Below are 24,662 nucleotides of genomic sequence, written 5' to 3' on the forward strand. Positions count from 1 at the left end.
GCTTTGGCTGATTTCATCCTTCTGCTTTTGTTCAGTATGTTCCTTGATCCCCCATATTTCTTACCACCTGGTAGCAATATCTGTGGCAAAATATTTTTTTATAAAACTGCTTGGCAGAAACATGTCTGTTATTTGGAGGTGGACAGGTACCTTGCAAAGTAGACATTGATTAGAAATGTAGAGCAGACATTTACCTTGGAAGTTATATTCCATGGCTCCCCAGAAGCCTTTCTTTCAAGTTGTTGGTTGTACATTGGAGAGGAAGGTGAGATGAAAAGATAGTTTGTGGCTACCAGTCAACCCATTCCTTCAAGCTGCTAGGGAATATCTATCATAAAAATGCCGAGAAAGCTGTTGTCAAGGGCTAGACCTCAGTTTTCAGAGATTACTTTGCTGTTTTAATGCTGAATTTGATATCACAGATGATATTGTACGTGATTTTAAAAAGTGGATATAATTCCTTATTCCTTTTCAAGTACTATGTGACTTTCACTTAGTGGTTCTTAATATTCTTTGGGTCTGGGACCACTCTGAGAGTCCAGTGAAAGCTATATACCCTTCCCAGGGAGCTCAGACGCCGTGGACCTCATCCTCGGTCAGTGGCCTTTTTCTAGGGGTGCAAGCACGTAAATGAGGCAACACTCTTGGCTGTTGGAAGGGGGCCAGAGGGCCACCCCAGGGACTGTCCCTGTGGTTGACCAATAGAGGAGTTTATACATTAAAATGTGCATTTCTTTAGCTGCTTTGTTTGTCTTATAGTGTGACTACTGAAGTTTCAGTTACACATTAAACAGACCAGCCCCCTCTTTACACTGCTTTCCTTAATATTTTTATTATGTCCTGTCAACATATTATCTTACAGTTTGACATAAAGGCAGCACTCTCTTTCTACGCACACCCCACCCTTCAGATGACTGCTACTGTCCGCCTCGCTGTCCAGTGACCCAGATTTTGAGTATCCTAAACAAATAAAAAAATGTGGTTTTAAGTGAGAGCCCAGTACACATGTTCTATGATGTTGGCCATATAGACTCTAAGGAATTTTTGAGTTAGATAATACTTTACTGTCTCTATTCTATGGAATTAGAAGCATAATGCATACCCACGTTATGACTCCTTTAATTGTTCTAAAAAGATACCAGTTGTTGATTTATAACTCATGTTCCCTAGAGTCGCTGTAAGTTGGAATCGACTCGATGGCAATGGGTTTAATTTGGTTTTGGTTTCTCCAGAGTGTAATCGCTAGGGGAAAAAAAAAAGTTGCCGTTGAGTCGACTGCAACTCATAGTGACCCCATTGGACAGAGTAGAACTGCCCCATAGGGTTTCCAAGGAATGGCTGGTGGATTCAAACTGCCAACCTTTTGGTTAGCAGCCGAGCTCTTAACCAGTGTGCCACCAGGGCTCCAATCTCTAGTAATAGTCTGGTCATAACCCTGTTCATCATGGGTTTCCTTAAAAGATAAAACTATTTCTGAATATTATATGTGCCTATGAAATGGAGAGGAAACCCTGGTGGCATAGTGGTTAAGTGCTATGGCTGCTAACCAAAGGGTCGGCAGTTCGAATCCACCAGGTGCTCCTTGGAAACTCTATGGGGCAGTTCTACTCTGTCCTATAGGGTCGCTATGAGTCGGAATCAACTCGATGGCACTGGGTTTTTTTAATGAAATGGAGAAGAAATACATCTCTTTTAAGTGTTTGGCAGAATTATTAAGCATCCTTGTTGGTAGATGCTTGGAGGATTTGGGAGGCAAGATTAATGACCCTCCCCAAAATACCCATGTCCTTATCTCTGGAATATGTTCCTTTATTGGCAAAAGGGACTTTGCAGATGAGATTAAGGTTATGGATCTTGAGATGGGGAGAGTATCCTGAATTATCGAGGTAGCTTAGCTGAATCAAATGAGTCCTTAAAGCCAAAATCTTTTGCGGCCGTGGTCACAGAGGGATCTGATGATGGAGAAGGGTCAGAGGGATGCGAAGTTGTATTCTTTGAAGATGGAGGGAGGGGACCAAGGAATGCAGGTGGGCTCTAGAAGCTGGAAACGGCAAGGAACTGAATTGTCCCCTAGAGCTTTCGGAAAGAACGTAGCCCTGTTGATGCCTTGGTTTTATCTCAGTGAGACCTGTGTTGCACTTCTAACTTACAGAACTGTGGGAGACTAAATGTATCTTGTTTGAAGCCACTAAGTTTTTGGTAATTTGTTACAGCAACAATAGGAGACCAATGTGGAAGCGAAATCATCAAGATGAACGGAAGATGTGGAAAAGGAAATGAAGTATTCTTACTCTGGTAATATTTGTCTTCTCTTTTAGGTAGTTGTTGAGCTGGGACAATTTGAAAGGAGGAAGTTTAAGAATTCCAATTTGCAAAATGGACACCCAAAAGTGGAGGGAGTGCCTAAATATCTGTACTCATTCCTTAAGAGAGAAGCATGGACCCCGAATGGGAAAAAAACATCTGACACTGACAGCTACCCCATTATGCTCTGGTGGTCCCCACTGACGGGGGAAACGGGAAGGCTAGGCCAGTGTGGGGCAGATGCTTGCTTCTTCACCATCAACCGGACGTACCTGCATCACCACATGACCAAGGCGTTCCTTTTCTATGGTGAGTAAGGCTTTGGCCTTCCTCCCTTTGCTTGCTGTCATCTTACTCCAAAGCTGAGTTCCTGCTTTCCTCCTGTGTTCATTTCCCAGGGCTGCTGTGACAAAGTACCACTCACTGGGTAGTTTAAACAACAGAAATCTATCCTCTCACAGTTCTGGAGGCTAGAAGTCAGAATTCAGGGTGTCAGCAGGGCTGCTCTTGGGAAAGATCCTTCCTCGTCTCTTCCAGTTTCTGGTAGCCCCAGGTGTGTCGTGGCTTACAGATGCGTCACTCCAGTCTCTGCCCCTGTCTTCACGTGACCGTCTTTCTTCTGTGTCTGTCTCCATGTCTCTTCTCCTTATCTTGGAAGGACACCAGTCATGCTGGACTAGGGCCCACCCTACTTCATCCAGTATGAATTCATGCCACCTTCACTAATATCTGCAGACACGCTATTTCCAGGTAAGGTCACAGTCACAAGTACTGGAGGTTAGGGCTTGAATGTATCTTTTTGGAGGACACAAATCAACCCATAACACCTCCCAAGGAAGAGTTGGTGGAGCTCCCCTTGAGAACACTCTGCCAGGTCTGATTTCCTTTATATTTGCTCCATAGAAGGCATGAGCATTTGGTAAGTACATCAAATAAATGAACCTGATGAACACAGAGGTGGTGGGCTGGGCCTCTTGGTGTTTATGGAGAGAAGAGAGATTTTTTTCTCACCTTTTCCCAGTTAGGTGCTGTGCTCACTGCATTGGATACATAGTGAGTTGGGTCTTGATTATGCTGTTGACATCAATTCTGAACGTCACTTGTGATAATAGCCAGGAGATTTTGATTCCCACAGCAGATGTTTAGTTGGACGTAAGCAAAGCACAACGTTCTGCATTTCATTAGTGTCAGATTAACCAGAAATTAAAATAAAAAAGATTTTTTAGCATCAGCTTTCTGGAGCAAATTGGCATTTATCCCTTCTTGAGGGTGATTATATATCACACTGGGATTGAAGGGCAACCATACCCAGGGGTAGGTGGAGTTAGCAGGACGCCAGCAGCAAAGTTAGAAATACGGGGCTCCTAGGTGATGAGTGGTGGGGGTGGAAATATAGATTAGCAAATGAGACCAAATATAGGCAAGGTTAATCAGTTACGCTAGGAAGTCAATGAGAGGAAGTCTGCTTTAGGGTTGGATATGAATATGTATGTGTGTAAGAATAGATATGTATGAAAGAGCCCTGAAGGCACAATGGTTAAGTGCTCAGCTGCTAACTGAAACATTGGCACTTTGAACCCACTCAGTGCAGCAGTCCTGTGCAAGAAAGACCTGGTGATCTGTTCATGTAACGGTTACCATCTAGAAAACCCTAATGGACAGTTCTGCTCTGTCACATGGGGCTGTTATGAGTCAGAATTGACTTCACAGCACCTAACAATAACATATGTGGTATACACACACACATATCCATATATGTATATACACACACAAACAGGTAGCCCCCGACTTACAACATACTCTAGTTACAACGGGCTGCACTTATGACTGTCTTTTTTTTTGTACATCTTATTGTTTGTAATTGCGGGCCCTAGTGGCACAATGGTTAAGCGTTTGGATGCTAACCAAAATGCTGGGAGTTCGAATCCACCAGCTGCTCCTTGGAAACCCTATGGGACAGTTCTACTCTGCCCTATAGGGTCACTATGAGTCAAATCAACTTATGTCAGAACTGACTTACGACAGAGGAGTGGTCCAAATGGTACCCTGTCTGAAGGCAGGGACTATCTGTATATGCGTTTGTGTATATATATATATATATATATATATGTATATGTATATAAACAAAACCCAAAATCCCGTGCCATCAAGTCAATTCCGACTCTCAGTGATCCTGTAGGACAGAGTAGAACTGCTCCCTCAGGTTTCTGTGATGGTTAAGGTTGTGTGTCTACTTGGTTGGGCCATGATTCTCAGTGGTTTGGCAGTTTTATGATGGTGTGGTCACTTCCATGATGAGATTTGATATAATGGGATCACCTCCATGATGGGATCTGCTGTGAGGAGCCAGTCGTTGGAAAGGGATTTTCCTTGGGCCTGTGGCTTGCATCGAATGTAAGTGGACATTCTGGCAAGGCTGTGGGCTTTTGCTCAATCTGGATCTTGCAGTTGGCTCCTGTTCATCTGATCTCAGGTATTTGGGACTTGATCTGGCAGCTTACCTTCGGTCTTGCCTGCCGATCTTGGGATTTATTGATGTTTGCAGCCTGGGAGCAAGAGCCCTGCTCTCTGCCCTGCTGATTTTGGGCTTGCCAGCCCCTGCGGTTATGTGAATCAAGAGAAGCCTCTATCTTGACCCATGAACTTGGGATATTCTAGCCTCTACAACCATGTGAGCCATTTCCTTGATTTAAATCTCTCTCTATATACTGATATACTGGTGGCATAGTGGTTAAGTGCTACGGCTACTAACCAAAGGGTCGGCAGTTCGAATCCACCAGATGCTCCTTGGAAACCCTGTGGGGCAGTTCTACTCTGTCCTATAGGGTTGCTATGAGTCGGAATTGACTCAACAGCACTGGGTTTTTTGTTTTGTTATATATACTGACATATTTTACTGGTTTTGGTTCTCTTAGAGAACCCAGCCTAAGACAGTTTCCAAGGCTGTAATCTTTACCGAAGCAGACTGCTACATCTTTTTCCAGAGGAGCAGCTGGTGGGTTCGGACTGTTGACCTTTTGGTTAGCAGCTGAATGCTTAACCATTGCTCCACCAAGGCTCCTTGGTATGTATTTACACACATATATATTTGTATGTGTGTATGTGTATCTCTGTCTAGTGGTGGCTTTGGAGAGGCAGAGTGGAAACTGGGATATAGAGCTGGGTCCTTCTCAGTATTCTACCTAATAATAAATTGAATAAAGTGGGCCCAGCAGGAAATGAATTAGTAAATGTGCCCCGTTAGTTGGTTTGGGCTACAGAACAGTGAGCACTAGTGCCCTGGTATAGGTAAGGAGCCAGAGAAATCCCAGGTACCTATAAATCCAGACCTAATGAAGTGCAGACCCTGGCTGAGTTGCCCCTGAGGGCTGTGATGTCCTCATGGACTTGGTTGTCAGCTCTGCCCTTGAAAGTGAATCAGGATAGGTTTGAGGAGGAGAGGCTGTTTGTACAGGGCCAGACGGGAAGCTCATTTGTCTTGAAAGGAGAATGACAACCTGAAAGGCACCAAGCACTTATTGTGAATGTCATTTGATTTTGGATCCTACTGAAGATATAATGTAATATATGGTACTGTATGTATCATAATGCCTTTTTAAAATCCAAAAAGTTCTGAAGTCTGAAACACATCTAGCTCTAGGGTTTTGGATAAGGGATTATAGTCCACTAGTGGTGTTTTTTTTTTCATACCTTGTTTTCCTCTTTCTTGATTTCTGTCTTTACTTTGGTATTTCCTGGGAAAGGCTCATGGAAGGTACGAGTTTAGAGACTTTGCATGTGTGAAACTTGATTGATACTTTGGCTTCGTATAGAATTTTACATTAGACATTGTTTTCTTTGAGATGTTTAGAGGCATTTCCCCCCATCTTCTGACTTCTTGGGTTCCTGCTGAGGAAAACAAAGCCGTTCTGATTCCCCATCCTTTGTGTGAAGCGTGCTTTCCCACCCCCCTTCCTCTTGTCTGGAAACATGTAGAATCTTCTCTTTTGAAAAATTTAGTAATGACTGGCTTGCTGTGGACCTATTTTTTTTTATTGAGATAGGGACTCAAGTGTCCATTGGCCAGGAAGTCTATAGGGCGATATTTAGCTGGGTGAATTTTCTAGGACTTACTACTCTACAGGCTCAGATACTTCTTTTTGTCAGCACACTTAGAATCTTTCTCAGGGATGGATTCACTTCCAACCAGATTCCTAGGAAACTGATATGGCAACCAGAATGCTTCTGGTTTGACCTTCATAAACCATACCTCAGATCTGGTTGCTCTCCAGCTTCTGAGACTATCGGTGACTCCCACTGAGAACGGGTGTATGCCATTTTTATTACCTCATGTTATTCCAAGGCTCTCTGTGATCGGACTCCAACTCGCCTTCCAAGCTTAACCTCTGTGACCCTACCACCTGAACTTTACGTTCAGAAGTGAAACTGGAATAGTCATCGTTTCAGGCATAAGCCACAAGTGTTCCTAAGTCAGCGTCATTGTTACGCAATTTGTGTCCTAGAATATCCTTTTTTATATGTGTCCTGTCGAAAGAATCTACAAGTAACTACCATTTGTTTGGCAATGTGGGTGAATCATATACATTCTGACATCAAAGATTATTATCCTGAGACTAAGATATTACCCAACTATCATCCAGGGCTAAATGTCATATATAACCAGTTGCTGGTGAGTTAATTCTGATTCACGGTGACCCCATGTGTGTCAGAGTAGAACTGTGCTCCACAGGGTTTTCAATGGCTAATTTCCTAGAAGTAAATGGCCAGGCCTTTCTTCCCAGGCACCTCTAGGTGGACTCAAACCTCCAACCTTTCAGTTAGCAGCCAAGCCTATTAGCTGTTTGTACCACCCAGGGACTCCAACGTCATATATACTATAAGAAAATGTAAAACAATCTTATGGGAGTTTAAAGAAGGAAGAAAGCACACGTGTTTGGAGGAGTCGGGAAAGGCTTCATAAAACCTCCCTCATAAAGGAGGAGAAATTTGAAGTGAGCCTTAAAGGATGATGGAATCGGAATATATTGGGATTGGAAGACATCTCCGTATGAGGAACAGCACAAATAGGACATGGAGGTAGAAAATTATGGGTAATATCTGAGATATAGTAAGGATTTTTTTTTTTTATTGTTTGGCTATAGCATTGATCTGTGTAAATCCAATCCTTGATAAGGATTGAAGGATATATTAGGACCAGAACATGAAGAACCTTGAACACTGGCTTAAGGTTTTGTATCAAATTAAAAGATAGTGTTGGGGAGCCACTGAAAGTTGAATGGCCTTTTAAAAACCAGCTCGAATAATCAGTCCTGATCCCCTCAATCAGATGTAACCTCTCTTCTCTAAATGCCCATAGGGCATTTTCTATCTCTTTTATGTCATTTAATTGAGCCTCTACTATATGCCAGGCACAATGCCAATCCTGAGGAATAAAGAAGATAAATAAGGTAACTATGGAATTGAGTGAGCCTTGTGCTATATGGTCGTCTCTCCCCTAGTACAGTATAAAATTTTTTGATGTCAGGGCAACATCAATTCGTCTTTTTCCCTCCTCACCCCCTACTGAGCACAGTGCCTTGTACATAGTAGGTGCTCAGAAAATATTCATAGAGACTGAGAGAGGTAAAAGACCTCAGAGTCTAATCTCCTCTTTGTACAGATGAGAAGACTGAGGCTCAGACAGGTCAAGAGAGGTGCCAAGATTACGCAGAGGTCAGCAGCACAGTTCGGAAAAAGAAATATTTCCTGACACCTGATCCAGTGCTCTTTGGACTATGCCGTATTTGAATGTCCACTCATGAGTTTAATTAAATCTGAATATTTGGTTTTTAAGGGCAATAGTGGTTCAGTGGTTCAGTTCAGGTGGTTCCCGCCTTCCACGTGGAAGACCCTGGTTCAATTCCTGGCCAGTGCATCTTGTGCTCAGCCACCACCAGTTTGTCAGTGAAGGCTTTCATGTAGCTATGATGCTGAACAGGCTTCAGGGAGCTTCTAGACTAAGATGCTCTGGGAAGAAAGTCCTGCTGATCCATTTCCCAAAACCAGCCAGTGAAACCCTGTGGAACTCAACGGTCCTATCCCTTGCTCATGGGGTCATCACGAATCAGCGTCTGACTCGACGGAAGCTAAGAACAGCAGCATTTGGTGTCTGAGTGGCTTAAGGTGTATACCAGAAAAACAAACAAACAAACAAACAAACAAACAAACAAACAAACAAACAAACAAACAAACAAACAAACCCACTGCCGTCGAGCTGATTCTGACTCGTAGGGACCCTATAGGACAAAGTAGAACCGCCCCACAGAGTTTCCAAGGAGCGCCTAGTAGATTTGAACTGCCGACCTTTTGGCTCTCACTTAACGACTATGCCACTAAGGGTTTCTGGTTTTCAACAAACTGAATTAGAAATTCAGCTCATTACTAAGGTCTGTTGAGCAAAGTAGAAAGAAGACAATGTACTTTTCTGTCTGAGGGTTTCACATTCTAATTAAGTAGGTCACTTAAAACTGCAAGGGTGGCTCTGGTGCCGCAGGATTGAAAGAAAAGGCAGAAAGACTGATTGAGGAATCAAAAGCTGGCCTAATTAAGGGAACACCAGAAGTGAAAGATTATGGGACCATGAAGCTTTTGTAAACCAGAACAGTTTCGGATTTGTCTGATACTTTTGTAGCCCATTTTCTTTTTCTTCTTCCTAGAAATGATTCGTTTGCTTAATATAAACTTCATATATACACGTTTCTGGAGGTAATAGAAACTTTCCCAAGTGATTTTAATGAATGGTGTCTCGGTTGAGCCGTTTGAGAACTGCAAGGATGTAGCTACGTTAACAATTCCCTGAACCAGAAACTAGCAGTCACAAGTGAATAAATCAGTTTTTTTTTCTTCTTTAAACCAATGCTCCATAGAGTTACTGAAGTTAGAAACTTACGAAACGGCTGTAGAAACTGTCACCATAGCAACTTCACAACATAAGTCTGTGTTTTCAAACAGTTCTTTTGAAGAGTGTCCTTGGCAAAGCAGGGGTTAGTGCCCTTGGCGAGAGTGAGGATCCCAAACCGAAAGCCAAGCCCACTGCTGTCCAGTCGATTCCGACTCATAACGACCCTGTAGGACAGAGTAGAACTGCCCCGTAGAGTTTCCAAAGAGCGCCTGGCGGATTTGAACTGCCAACCCTTTGGTTAGCAGCCATAGCACTTAACCACTACGCCACCAGGGTTTCCAAGCAGCCTCACAGGTAGGACTTACTGTATCTGTTTTAACGAAGAGGAAACTAAGGCACAGTTAAGGGGCATATCCTAGGTTGCTTATGTGGGTGGTAGGAACTAGAACTCTCTTCTAATGGAAATAGTCTAAATTATATTTTTAACCTTGGAGAGGACTTAGGTAAAAGAATAATCAGACTTGGGTAGCATCGTTCAGGAAGGCTTCTTGAAGGACTTGAGTTGTGAAAAAGGTTTTTTTTTTTTAAATTGTACTTTAGATGAAGGTTTACAGAACAAACTAACTTCTCCTTAAACAGTTAATGCACATATTGTTTTGTCTGTGAGGAGGTTTTTTTTTTTTTTTAAAGAAAATCTGGACACGAGGAGAGTGTATAGAGAGACTCAGCCACAGAAGTTATTATGAGCAAAGCAACAGAAGTCAACATTTAACTAAACTCTGTGACTGAAAAAAAAAAAAAAATTTTTTTTTTTATTCTGTGACCTGGCATATTGGGTGTTCTGGTTGAAAAGGTCTTCTGAGTGATAAATGGTCTCTACATGTTATATACACGTTCTGTGAAGTCTCTGAGTGACAGAAATGGTTTGCGCTCGATGACTCACTGAAAAGTTGGCGGTTTGTACCCACTCAGCGGTGCTGCAAAAGAAACGCCTGGCAATCTGCTTCGTTAAAGATTACGGCCAAGAAAACTCTATGGAGCAGTTCTACTCTGGAACACATGGGTCACCATGAGTCGGTATTAAATCAACTCCACAGCAGTGTTTTTTTTTTTGTTTGTTTTTTTAGGGATTATTAGTTCTTGAAGGGAGCCCTGCTGGCAAAGTTGTTAAGTGCTACGGCTGCTAATCAAAAGGTCGGCAGTTCGAATCCATCAGCTGCTCCTTGGAAACCCTATGGGGCAGTTCTCCTCTGTCCTACAGGGTCGCTATGAGCTGGAATCAACTCTACAGCAGCGGGTTTGTTTCGTTTTTTTTAGTTCTTGAAGAGCTGTAATGAAATAAATACGTTTAGAACAAATGATACCAGACACACCTTATTTAGGGGCTGAATTATCCACTAATGGAAGACTCTGGATCTTCCAGATGCTGTGCTTTGGGGCTCACTCCTAAAAAAAAAAATTTTTTTTTTAGGGAAGGGAAAAAGAATCTGGACATCAGCTATGGCCAATTTAAGTTCCAAACACAGTTTCAAATTAACTCTGAACACGTCTATTGTTTTATCTTTTTACATTCCCCAGCGTGGACCTGTTTGACACTGGAAGGCTGCTGTGGAGAAGGGGCTTTGGGGTCTTGCTGCCTTATTCACTCCCCTTGCTTCCCTTCTCCCTCCCTCAGTAGATGCTTTTCTGGCCCAGCCACAGTCACAATGAGGAGAATTAAGGAGACAAGACATTTCTTACTTGGCCCAGTGACCTCATGTCTTCTGGACCGGACAGATGGTTAAAGCTGGTGGCTTTGGGTGGGCCTAGAAGACAAGTGTATTTTTTCTCTTCTGGGCATTTTCATGGTCTTTGGTGTTTCCCTGCTGGACTCCTTCTGTTGTTTTCCTTCCCCGGAAGCCGCATCTCTGTTCTGGTTAGTCATGTGGGGCAGCTTTCTCAGCTCCTGGCACCCTGGAGAACGCATCTCTGTTCTGGTTAGTCATGTCGGGCAGCTTTCTCAGCTCCTGGCACCCTGGAGAACGTACCCGGCTTCTTTCCACGAGGGCCTCTTTGTCCCTCCTGGGACTCTCTTAGCAGGACCCACGTGCTCGTATTTGTCTGCGGGAAGCTCTGGCTAGCTTACAGGTAGGGCCCCCTTCCTTCACCATCTAAATGTTCCTGGTGAGGTGGGTGGCGGGAGTCGGACCCCGGCCCACAACCCTCCTTGGCTTCCTCAGGCATGAGGTAGGTGCTAGTCCTCATTGTCTCTAAATTGTCAGGAACGTATTTAAAGTTCTCTAAGTCGGACCCTTGAAATAGGGAATTCAGCAGCCCCACAGTGCCCTCCAGAGAAACCTTTTCTCGCACTCTTCTCTCTCACCCCTTTCTAAAGTTTCCTTGTTAAGGAACCGAGAATGGGAGAGTAGGTTCCCCTCCATTCCCTCTGTAAGTTCTGCCAGTGGGGGCAGTGGGGGTTTCCGCGTCACAGTCACATTGGTATCTTGCTGTCTGCCTTATCAGTTCCATTCCAACATCCATTAATTCCCTGTCCCTGTGGAGTCATCATTTGCCAGGCCCCTTGCCCAGTGCAGGAGAAGCAGAGAAAACAAACAAGTTCAATTTGACACGATTATATCACAGTTGATTCCTAGCTACATTGGTAGACTTGCTTATACTGCCATCCTTTGTGCGTTGTGTCACTTCATGAGTGACTTCCCTAAGAACCATTCTCGGGGAGAGATTTCTGCTGGTCTCCACCATTGTGTGCTCATCCTTGCTTGTTTTTCTCTCCAGAGGCTGATGTTATCACAGGCCCCATGCATTCAATGGAGTCCTTGTGTCATGGATTGAATTATGTCCCCCCAAAAGTATGTGTATCAATTTGGTTGGGCCATGATTCCCAGTATTGTGTGGTTGTCCTCCATTCTGTGACTGTAATTTTATTTTAAAGAGGATTAGGGTGGGATTGTAACACCCTTACTAAGGTCACATCCCTGTTCCAATGTAAAGGGAGTTTCCCTGGGTATGCCTGCACCACCTTTTATCTTACAAGAGTTGAAAGGGAAGGGAGCAGGGAGGGGGGTACCTCATACCACCAAGAAAGCAGTGCCAGGAGCAGAGCGCATCCTTTGGACCTGGAGTCCCTGTGTGGCGAAGTTCCTAGTCCAGGGGAAGGTTGATGAGATTGATGAGAAGGCTGACAGAGAGAGAAAGCCTTCCCCTGGAGGTGATGCCATGAATTTGGACTTTTAGCTTACTTTACTATGAAGAAATAAATTTCTCTTTGTTAAAGCCATCCACTTGTGGTATTTCTGTTACAGCAGCACTAGATAACGAAGACACCCTGGGTGGTGTAAACACTTAAAGAGTTGGCTGTTAACTGAAAGGTTGGCAATTTAAATCCACCCAGAGACACCTCGGAAGAAAGGCCTGGTGATCTATATCCGAATCCACCATTGAAAACCCTATGGAGCACAGTGCTACTCTGACACATGCAGGGTTGCCATGAGTCAGTCAGAATTGACTCAACGGCAGCTGGTAACGTGTTAAGGTAATTGTTAACAGCGTGTCCGATTTGTTCAGACTTACTTGGGAGGCGGGAAAGAAATGGATGTAATTGGAATGTTTAAGCAGTAACAAAAGTTGAACATGAAAAGGAAGATCATAACAGTATGATAGATTTTATATATAATATTATAATATATATGCACATATATAAAAACTCCCATTGCTGTCAAGTCAATTCTGATTCATAGTGACCCTATAGGACAGAGCAGAACTGCCCCATAGGGTTTCCAAGCGGCTGATGGATTTGAACTGCCCACCTTTTGGTTAGCAGCCAAGAATTTAACCACTGCGCCACCAGGGCTCCAAACATTTTGCTTTTATACACACACACACACACACACACACACACACACACACACACATCTATATTCCTTTGCTGTAATCAATCTCCTTTTAATAAAAAGGGACATTTCATTGTTACTGAAACAAATCATTGTTTGTATAATTCTTTACAGACTGTTTATAGAAGGTAAATCCAGTCCCAAAACTCTGCTCAGATTCCTCCAGTGACTTCCCATCGTGTTAAAATTCCAAGTCATTACTGCGGCCTACAGAACTCTGCCTTGTTTGCCCAAACGCTGTCCTTCAGGTACATCTGTCTGTCATCCTCCCTTGCCCCTCGAACGTGGAACGCTTATTCCAGCCTCAGAGCCATCACGCTTGCCGTTGTCCCCTGGCTTGTTCCTCACACCAGCCAGAGCTCTTGCCCAGGCGACGTTTTCTCAGGCTTCTTTCTTCATCTTTCTAAACTAAAAACCCACACCATTCTCTGACGGCACAAACCCTTAACTGCTGTATTTGCTTTCTAGAGCTGCTGTAACAAAGCGAGGGCTTATCAGGACAGAAATTTATTGTCTCACAGTTCTGGAGGCTAGGAATCTGAAGTCAGGGTATCTGGTGTGTTGACAGCTCCAGAACGCTCTGAGGGAGCATCTGTTCCAAGCCTCTCTCCCAGTTTCTGGTGACGGCCAGCGATGCTTGGTGTTCCTTGCTTTCTAGGTGCATCACGCTAATCTCCGCCCCTATCTTCACATGGGTGTCTTCCGTCTGTGTGTGCCTGTATCTCTTTTTTATTAAGACACCACTCCTATTGAATTGGGACCCACCCTACGCCAGGATGACCTCACGTTAACAGATAACATCCTCAAAGACCCTGTTTCCAAACAAGGTCACGTTCACAGGTAGTGGGGTTAAGACTTCAGCTTACCTTTCTGGGGCCAAATTCAATCTGTCAATCTTACTTTATTATTATTTTTTTCATAGCAGTTATCATCACCTGAAATTCTCTTAGTCATTCGTTGACTAGTTTATCAGTTGTCTCCCCACACTGGTATCTAAATATGGGAAGACCGGGGACTTGGTTCACTGCTGTAGGCCCAGGACTTAGAACAACGCCTGGCATTTAGCACTTTTCAGTGAATATCATGGGATGAATGAATGAATAAGTGAACTGGACCTGATTCTGACATAGAGTTAGGGAGAAAAGCAGAAGTTGGTATTTTTATCTTGATTTTTCCAGGAACACTGGGTCTTTTAGGCATAGTAGGCACAGTGCCACCAGTCTGCAATAATTCTACCGGCCTACAAAAATGTTTTCTTTTAAAATCAGGAGAAAAATGAACTTTTAGGTCAAGTAAAATGTTTAAATATATGATATTGTCTATGTACCAATGCTGTCATAAAATATTACATATTCTATGAAAGGAGCCCTGGTGGCTCAGTGGCTAAGAGCTTGGCTGCTAACCAAAAGGTTGGCGGTTTGAATCCACCAGCTGCTCCTTGGAAACCCTGTGGGGCAGCTCTGCTCTGTCTTATGGGGGCTATGAGTCAGAACTGACTCGACGGCAAAGGGTTTGGTTTTTGTTTTGGTGAGTAAATTAAACTTCCCCTTGGCCTTCCCCACTGTGGGCTTTGGATTTATGTCTCTTGAGTTGGCTAAGTCAGTTATCCCATCAGTATGCTTCCCATACTGATTGCTGTTTTATTCTCTTTGTGCTTGGGGAGCTATGCCCTTAAAAAAAAAACAAAAAACAAAAAACTCTTCACTGTCATTTTAGTGGACAGTCAATCTGCCATCTTCAACTCCAAACCTATGTTTATTCATGATTTGTCTGACAAAGAACGGAGCCGAGGATGTGCAACCGACTCTCGAGGTCTTGTAAAAAGGAGAAAGAAAATGCACGCAGCTGCCTGCCACCCAAAGCCTGGATGCCACACACCCGGCAGTGTGCTGCAGAAAGGCGTTGTGGCCATCCTGGGGACAGTTGTGTTGTGGCCTTCATCATATCAGTTGGTTGTGATTATCACTTGAACCAGATAAGAGCTGGCAGCCAAGGTTAATAACAGGAGGAAATGGCTGTCCTGAGAATAGAGGCATCTGATCTCTCTGTACATGTGGAACAAGAAGCAGATGCAAACAGTATCCGCTCAGGTGTCATGATACTTAGTGAGAAAGTGAAAAAATAAAACCTCAGCCAAAACTTTGGCCCTTTTAATGGAAGTCGTGAGGAGTTTCTTAACCATGTAATTCCTCCAATTTGTGTCAAATTCATTTCCATCTCCAGGAAGTTCCTGCAAATAATGTTGGAATGGTGAAGAGCTGAACCCTAATTCTCTGTCAGTTAGGATTCTACAACTTAAGAGTTAATGAGGTCAGCTGTTTTGCTCTAGATAAGTGGTTCCCAAACCTACTTCATCTTAAGATCATAGATTTAAAAAAAAAATTCTGACTCCCTGGGCCTCATGCCAGAATTACTCATTCAGAATCTCTGGGGCAGAGTTGAGGTATCTGTCAACTTGAGAACTATTTTGCAGAGCTTTTTTGGAAGGTGTGGGAAGAGTTAGTCAGAGATTTGAAAACAAAACAAATTTTCAAGAGAGGAAGTGTAACCATAATGCGTTGGCCTGGCTCAGCAATAAACAATATTGTAGTTGTAATAATGAAAATGCTGAATATAGACATAATCAAAAATGGATGAGGGGGACAAAAACGTATGGGGAAAGGGTGATATAGGGTGATATAGGAGAGTTAAACCCACATCTTCTATAACATCAAGAAAATAGATACTATCTAAAATGAGAAAAACCAAGAAATAGCATGGTGAGCAGGTTATTTAGATATTTTTGAAGTAAATGCAGAAGAAACACCTGAAAGAATTGGAAGTGGTGACCTCTGGCGTGTGGAAATGGGGGAGGGGGCACGACCTGTGTCATTAAACTTTTTAGTACAGTTCCACATTTAAAGGCATGTGCAGGTTATACTTTCATATAAATAATCATTTAATTATGTCCCTGCATGTTGCCAATGGTTAAGTGCTCGACTACCAGTTGACATGTTGGTGGTTCAGACCCACCCGGAGATGCCTTGGAAGAAAGGCCTGGTGCTTTGCTTCTGAAAGGCCACAACCATGAAAACCCTATGGAGCAGTTCTCCTCTGCACACGTGGGGTGAACCTGAGTCAGAATTGACTTGATGTCAACTAACAACAATGATAATTTTCTTAAAAAAGACATTTTGTCTCAGTGGATAGCTGAGCACAAAGACACTGAGGACAGTTGTTAATAAACGAGCCAATTCCTAGGCTTTTTGGATTTATCAAGATCCCTTTTGGGGAGATTGCTAATTATGCAAAGACATTAATATTTCTTACAGCCATAAGATACTCATTTTCTTCCTCGAAAATATTACATTTCCATATTGTTTTAACTGGATCTGAGAGTCATGTTTGAAGTATGCTAAGGTTGAAGGCAAATCAAGAGAAGGTGGCTGGAAACGTTTAAAGATTTGTTATACTCATGGTCCCTGGTGTTCACAGCTCAACGTGATATGGGGCACACGGGGGGCTTGCACCAGGAGACAGGGTAACAAAAGCTGGAATTGTAGGATACGGCTTATGTATGGCAAGCAGTGTGGGGTTAGCTAGGTTTCGAGGGCTTAAGTAATTCTGTAGGCTCTGGGGCACAAGAGCTGTCCTTAGTCATTGGTATCTGGCCATGGGGCTATTAGGACAGTGAGTGATGGCTTGGACGTGAGAGCCCGATAGGGGGAAGGGTCGTAGAGTGAATTACACGGACCAGCCTCTAGCCAGAGCCTCAAATCTGGGTCAAGGCAACATTTGTGAAATACTATTTTACAAATATTACTCGATTTTCAATCTTCCCAGCTAAAAAATAAAGCAACTGAGATTTGTTAGAGTTAGTTTGTTATAAGGGCAAAGACTTTAGTGAGCCTCATAATGTTTGGTGTTCAGAGTGGTTGAGTCAGGACTAGAAATTCTCTTGCTTTAGACCTAGCCCCCAAACCCCCCTTCCTTTTTTTTTTTTTTTAACCCTTTCTCTTCTTGTATAGGATGTGATAATAAAAAGAGCAAGAGAAGAGCAAAAGTGGCTGACAACCTGAAAGCATTTCTCAGGTTAACCGTAAAACTCTGAGAGGAAGCACAGAAGTGACTGGAGCCACTTTCCTTCTGGCTGCGTCAGGTGGCAGTTGGCAGTCGCAGATTTCATTACCGCTGTTTCAGCAGTTGGGGCCGATGGACATGCTGGCACCGACCCAGTCGCAGGCAGATTCTGACACCCAGTAACCCTCAGAGACAAGCTGGCAGCTCCATGCTTCAGAGCAGACAGCCACATTTTAGGGACAGATATATATCTCTCACAGGCACGCTACAGAAAACCAGGCAACTTCCATTCCCGCACCTCATTTTTGTTCTTAAATATTAAAATATGTTTTTTTAAAAAAAAGCTCTAAACTGAAGGATATCTTCAGTATCTTCACAGGACTGTCCCCTTTGCAGACCCCAAAGCAGACCGTTTGCTTTTACCTTTTGAAATTCACAGTTTGATCCGTGGCGTTTAGATTGTCCTAGGGCACAGATTTGAGCCTCCTGGGCTTTGAGGGACAGGCGTGCTAGGGAGAGGCCCGTGCCTACTGGACAAGATCAGCCAGTATCCGTCTCTCCACTGGCTTGTTCTATATGCTGGGACTCTTTTGAAATGATAAGTTTTGGTTATTAGTGAAAAAATAACCCCTCTGAAGGAAGTCAACTGGAAATGAAGACAAAGTGAAGTGTTTGAAGAAAGCAATCACTACTGGGCTGAAGATAGCAATTTAAATAGATTAAAAAGCAGAACATGGAACAAACTGAGGGTTTGGATCTGTGTGGTATAGTCCGCAAACTCCTTGTTTTGGGGAAAATTGTATGCTATAATATCTGTGATTTGAGAGAGTTTGAGAATACTTCATGTATCCGTTACTAACCTTCTTCATTTGGATATATACACCTGACATCTAACAAACATTTATGATATGTGTAGCCTGGTGCTTGGTCCTGGGATTATTAACTAAAACCAACCCACATGTTGCAGTCGAGTCTATTCCGACTCATAGTGACCGTGTAGGACAGAGTAGAACTGCCCTCCATAGGGTTTCCAAGTAGCAGCTAGTAGATTCCAACAGCTGGATTTTTGGTTAGCAGCTGAGCTCTTAACCACTGCATCACCAGGGCTCCTCCTGGGACTATAGTGGTAAACAAACCAGTCTGTGTCCCACGGAGCTTATGGAAATATGTAGATAAGATGCTATCAGGTAGGGATAAGTTTATAGATTTCTTCACACAGAGTGATCAGGGAACTGAAATTTCAATAATGAGGGGGGGGACAGCCCTGTGAAGATACAGGAAGCGCATTCCAGGCACAGGGAGCAGCTGAGGCAAGTGCCCTAAAGTGGGAAGGAGTTGATGTGTTGGAAGGTCTGAAAGAAGGTCAGGGACACAGAGAGCAGGAGGTAGGGTGAGATGAGGTTTGAATGGGAGACTGGGGCCGTGTTATAATGGGCTTCATAATACAGGGTAAGGAATTTGGACATATTCTAAGTGCCATAGGAAAATATCAGCAAGCTTTAAGTAGGGAGCAATATGATCTTTTTGTTTTGTTGTGATTTATGTTCTTAAAAGATCCCTCTGGCTTCTCCATGGAGAATGGATTGGAGTGTGAAAATAGAAGCAAGACGCAGGTTCTGTTAAAGTGGAAATGATGGTGCCCTGAGTCAGGGTTGGAGGCAGTGGGAGAGAAAGAAATGGATAGATTTGAGATAGATATGATTTAAAGATAGAGTCCATTGTCTTGCTAATGGCTTAGTGGTATCTATTTTCAGAGATGCAGGTGTCCAGAGTGAAAAATGAACTGTGTATGTTCATGTAACTCACTTGGCCTCTCAGGCACTTTGTTCAACTTTAGTTATCAGCTTATCACAACTGTGACGCATAAAAGACTAAACGCAGCTATTCATTTCTTCCCTGACAGGTGAAAAAAGTATGTCAGTAAATTATTGATCACTAAATATTTTGCCTCCGCAGCCTCGTAAATATTTAATCCTTAAGGCTATTGATATCTTCATATTTTACTTTCCTGAGTACGGGCATCTCAATTTGTCATCCAAACCATTGGTAACCATGTATTTGAGATGCATGTGAGGAGCAGCCATTCAAATCTAAGTGTGCAAATGGCAGGCAGTTTCATATAATTCACTGCCAAAACTTTTAATATCTAAAATGGAAATATAAATTCCTTCAGCCTTGTTAGTTTATTGAGGAAACTATTGGCGTTTAGTCAGTGAAGCTAGGAGGAAATCATCCAGTGTTGTTAGAGTGTTTTGAAAGCAAGCAATCCTGTTTTTTTTTTTTTTTTTTTTTTAATTGAATATCCTTACTGTCTGGTATGTGAGTGATATACTTCAGTTCACTCTTTGTCTTAGCCTGGGTTCCCTAGAGCTCGGCCTTTATTGGGGATACAGTCCCAGGGAAGCAAGAGTGAGAGAAAAAGGAAGCAATACTGAGAAGGAAGAAAACCAAATACAAGATGCTGTAATTTCACCAAAACAAAACAACACAGCTATGGGAAGTCTCTGGAGAGGCCATATGGAAATATATGCCTTGGAACTGGGAGGAAGACGGTAGAAAAGATTTTTTTTTCTGCTGACCCCTTCCTGTCTCCTTCTTGTCTTACTGGTCAGAGTTTGCCACCTGCACTTTGGGTTGTGGTGTTGGGTCTCTGTGGGCAGCTGCTGGGAAAATGATTTCCAGTGACAGGAACCGCACAAGCCACAGTGCAGGGGCAGCCACCTCTTGGCACTTCAGCAAACAGACATCTCCTATTCCTGACTCTCTTTCTTCCTTCGTTGCTTCAGGTGAATAGATGTGATAGAGACCAAGCGTCATGTATTGGATGGCCCCTTGCAAGCTTTTAAGACCCCAGGCACTACACAACGAACAAGGAGGTAAAACAGAAACACGAAACACATTATTGGCCGGTTAACTAGGATGTTCCATGAAACCATGCCCCTAAACCAACAAACCAAGGAACCAAGTCTCATGAGGTGTTTGGTTGTACATAAGCAGCCTCAGCAGCTACTTTTTTTTAACATAATTTATTTTATTTTATTTTTATTGTGCTTTAAGTGAAAGTTTACAAATCAAGTCAGTCTCTCATGCAAAAACTTATCTACATATTTCTGTGTACTCCTAGCTGCTTTCCCCCTAACGAGACAGTGCACTCCTTCTCGTCACCCTGTATTCCCTGTGTCCATTCAGCCAGCTCCTGTCCCCCTCTGCCCTCTCATCTCTTCTCCAGACAGGAGCTGCCCACGTAGTCTCATGTGTCTACTTAAGCCAAGAAGCTCACTCCTCTCCAGTATCATTTTCTATCTTATTGTCCAGTTTAACCCCTGTCTGAAGAGTTGGCTTTGGGAATGGTTCTAGTCTTGGGCTAACAGAAGGTCTGGGGACCATGACCTCTGGAGTCCTTCTCGTCTCAGTCAGACCAGTAATTCTGGTCTTTTTACGAGAATTTGAGGTCTGCATCCTACTGCTCTCATGCTCCATCAGGGCTTCTCTGTTATGTTCACTGTCAGGGCAGTCATTGGTTGTAGCCGGGCACCATCTAGTTCTTCTGGTCTCAGGCTGATGTAGTCTCTGATCAGCAGCTACTTTTTTTTTTGCCATTGTTGTAAATATACCTATCACACAACTTTTGCCAATTCAACATTTATAGGTGTATACCTTACTGGCAGCAATTACAATAATTGACTCTGCAACGCTTCTGTTAATCAGTGCGATTTTCCAGCACTGTTAACCCCAATTTTTAGTGTTTTTGTGAGGTTTAAAGACAATTCATATAAAGTACACAGTATTTTGCCTGGAGTGTGGTAGATGTTCAATACATTGTATACTGAGAGTTAACATCCTGTTTATGCCCAGATGAGCGACTGTAAATTAAAGAGCAATGATAATAGGATTATAATATATTTAAAAGCTAAACTGTAATAAGGATGATTTAGGGAGGAAATAAGATTTGTTTTTCCTTTTGAGTAGGTTACCTTCTGCCTTATTGGTTCAAAGCCTCTATCTTTTTGGGAGAGAATAAGATTTTTACAGAAGAGTGAAACTAGGAGTTAATATTCAACTTTGACCTTCATAATAGGATATTTCCAGTAAAATAATAGTCTTGAAACTCAGACTGTTCTCTTTAGGATATTTTCTGACTTTCTTTAGTTCCCCCTTTAACATAGCAAGAACTGAGACTAGAGTACTCAGCTGATTGATTTCTCCTGCTGAGAAGATACTCCTTCCACCTGAGACAGCGTGGTCACAAGTCTTGTCACTCCATGGTAGAAGGAAGGGGAGAAAACCCCGTGCTTCGTAGTTCCAAGTGTTGGTGGGAAGAAGAACCGAGAGAGAGAAGAGGAGGAAGGTAGGGGCCAGCGCTATTATATTTGCCTTCATCAACCCCAGATCCTGCCTTGGGGTCAAATTTTGAAGAGAGGGCCTTAGAAATATCTTGATAAGTTGAGGAAACACTAAAGACTGGTAGGTTCTGAGCTAAAATGTGGAGCCCAGCATAGTTAACTGGGCAGATTGGCATGGCCAGGCAGGGGGCTTCTAGTCTGCCCTCCCAGCCTCTGCATTGTCCTGTTGGATGTATGCTGAAGGGAAGGGGCAAGGTGACCACAGCAAAGGCCTGGGTAGAGTGCGTGGCAGAGACTCCGATGGAGGTAGCTATGTCCCTCAGTGTGCCCAGGACAGTCCCTGTGTTCACCTTCAGTCCCTGCATCCTCTCCCATTAGTGCCCTCTGTCACTCTTAGGACTGTCTCAGTTTGTGCCATCAATGATATGGTTATCCTCCTCAGGGGGCCTTCTGAGGGATGTGCAGTCATCCATGGAGTGTCACTGAGTATGGCAGAGCCCCTGGAGGCCAGAGCAGAAGTTACACTGGTGCCGACTTCAGCTGCACGTGCAGCAGGCTGTCCACCCTGAGGCCAGAGGAGTCATCGGGCCCCACACAGTTTCAGGACCCTCTTTTCCACTGCCAGACACGGTCATAGAGAAGAGCTGGGGAGGAGGATACAGTTTGAAAATCTGAAAGACAGAGCCTTTTTAGCTGGAGTAAAATGATTACCTAAGAGTACTATTTTAAGGTTTTCAATTATATTGAACTAAATCTGTTGTTTTTCCATTATGCCCAGTGGATGGGACTTCGGAGAAAGACTGGATTAGTTATACAGGAAACACACTTCCATTCCTCTGCAGCAGCTGAGTTTTACTATGTGAGCAAATTTTACAACCGGGCAACTGAATCCATCGCCCCTCCCTACAGCTTCTTTGCATTTTTGCTATGCTTTCTTTCCCAAGCTCGCTCAAGCTGTTTAGACAAGAACATTGTAAGCCTCATAGCTGGTGGTTGATACTTTAAAAAAATATTTAGCACCAAAATGGGATAAAGAGAGTCTGATTTTCACTGCATTGTATTTTGTAATTCATTCAATACCATCCACAGACACAGGTAGTACTTCATTTATGATACTTCATATATGGTAAAGAATTGACCTTATATTTGCAGTCTTCTTTAAGAAGTGATCTCCAGAGACACATTGTATTGAAAACTGGGGAATGCTTATAGTGTTTTTTTTTCTTTATTTTTTATTTTGTTGTGCTTTAGGTGAACGTTTACAGAGAAAATTAGTTTCTCATTCAACAATTTACATACAAATCGTTTCTTGACATTGGTTACAATCCCCTTGATGTGTCAGCATTCTCCCCTTCCACACCCCAGTTCCTCGTCTCCGTCCGATCATTTTTCCTGTCCCTTCCTGTCTTCTTGTCATTGCTTTTGGGCAGGTGTTGCCCTTTGGGTCTTGTGTACAGGATTGAACTAAGAAGCACGTTCCTTACACGTGTTGTTGTTTGTTTTATAGAGCTGTCTAACCTTTGGCTGAAGGGTGAACTTTGGGGGTGGCATCAGCACTGAGTTAAAAGGGTGTCCAGGTTTTTTTTTTTTTTCTTAAATTTTATTGTAGTTTAGCATACATAAATTTTACTAATCTTAAGTGTATGGCTCAATGAATTTTTATGTAGTGTTTTTTTCTTTTTTAACAACTTTCTCTATGTTTTAGACAACAGGGTAAGTGCAGGGCAGCTCCCTGCTACTCCCTCACCTGCTCAGCTGCTGATAGGAAGCTAGAATGTGAGGCGTTAATTCAGGGCTCACAGGGTTGGGTACTTAATTCAACAAGCTTAATATCATGGATTCTCTAAAATCTTGCATACTGTGAGGGGGGACCCATGCTCCAGCTCCAGGCACCACCCATGATTCTAACATCTTCCTCTTCTTCTCTTGCCAATTTCAACCAACCTAAACTCCCCCTAGTGGAGGGAGCCCAGGTCATCAGTTTCCACTGGAGAGACAAAGATCATATAAGCAAACACATGTAGACAAACCTTTCCCTTAAACACTACTCACCTTCTCATTGCCTTCCATCCTTCCTCCCTGTATGTTGTACTCAGTTCTCCTGGAAGCATGTCATAGCCAGCTCCGTCTTCTCCCTCCCCCACTCCTCATTCACTTCTCAGCTCTCCATTCTGGCTCTGGCCCCATCAACCTGCTGAAACAGCTCTTCATAAATTATCAGTGACAACCCTGTTGCTAAGTCCTCCATATTGATTAATGAGATGAGGGCAATTTTCAGCCCTCATCCTATTTGACTTCTCAGCAACATTCGAGTTGTTAACCATGCTTCCTTCCTGAAATATCCCCTTTCTTTGCTTCTCCAACCCAGCATCTCTGGGTTTTTTCCTTGCATGCCTGCCCTTGCAAGGTAGCCTCTCTCTAGCTGGCTGTCAAATGTTGGAATTTGTCAAGACTCATTCTGAGGCCTTCTGTTTCTCACTGTGTACTGTCTCCCTGGGGCGGTGGTTCACAGTGCTGTCAACCTAAATGTTCACTTCTTATAACAATTTGTAATTAAAAAAAAAGAATATATATATATACATACATATATCTGTAAGATGAAGGAAAGCAATCTATAATACATATTTCAGTATGTATGTGCTTTGGCATATGAAGGTCATGGTGAAGTGCCGAATGCTTGTACCTCCATGTATAATCATCGGTTGTGAGCGTGGGGGCTATTTATGTAGCGTCTTACTCTGTAGACTGATAGGGGCATGTTGTACTGGCACACAGTTACCATGAGCAGTGATGTGATTCTCTGAAATGCTGAGCAGCTCTTGGTGAATTCTAAACAACAGCCCACTCTTCCCTTAATCTGCGTGGCTCTTCCATTCCTGGAAAATTCAGTTAAATTGAAATTTGGCAACAAACACAAGCCTGGGTGTTTGTATGTAAAATGAACTTAGAGTCCTGGCTCACATAATTAAAAGCAGGTTTTTAACTTGCATAGCACGTGGGGCCTGGGGCATTTCTACTCCGCCAGTTGTGCTAGATGTCTAGCATCTCTGGTCGCTCCCTCCTGCATGGCAATAGCTGCCCTGGATCACCGTTAGACACCCACCTCCACCTCCCCACCCCGGAAAAATTCCAAAAAAGCCCCATAGGGGCTCGTACTCCCAAGTTGTGTGTTGAGAGCTACTGCCC

General features: G+C 43.2%; 1 protein-coding gene across 2 annotated transcripts in view; it reads left to right on the forward strand.

Annotated features, from left to right (window-relative positions):
• The window catches only part of FUT10 (fucosyltransferase 10), a 95,667-nt gene that overhangs the window by 2,503 nt on the left and 68,502 nt on the right, over nucleotides 1-24,662 (forward strand). The window contains exons 1-2 of one of the 2 annotated variants that reach the window (XM_064272823.1): nucleotides 1,593-2,295; nucleotides 2,430-2,613. In XM_064272823.1, the coding sequence (XP_064128893.1) occupies nucleotides 2,487-2,613 (127 nt within the window). In that variant the 5' untranslated portion in view covers nucleotides 1,593-2,295; nucleotides 2,430-2,486. Of the gene's footprint in view, nucleotides 1-1,592; nucleotides 2,296-2,318; nucleotides 2,614-24,662 lie in introns of those variants that run through there. The other variant, XM_023551121.2, reaches the window with a different exon arrangement.

Source organism: Loxodonta africana, chromosome 19, assembly GCF_030014295.1.
Source record: "Loxodonta africana isolate mLoxAfr1 chromosome 19, mLoxAfr1.hap2, whole genome shotgun sequence".
In the NCBI taxonomy this organism is placed as follows: Eukaryota; Metazoa; Chordata; class Mammalia; order Proboscidea; family Elephantidae; genus Loxodonta; species Loxodonta africana.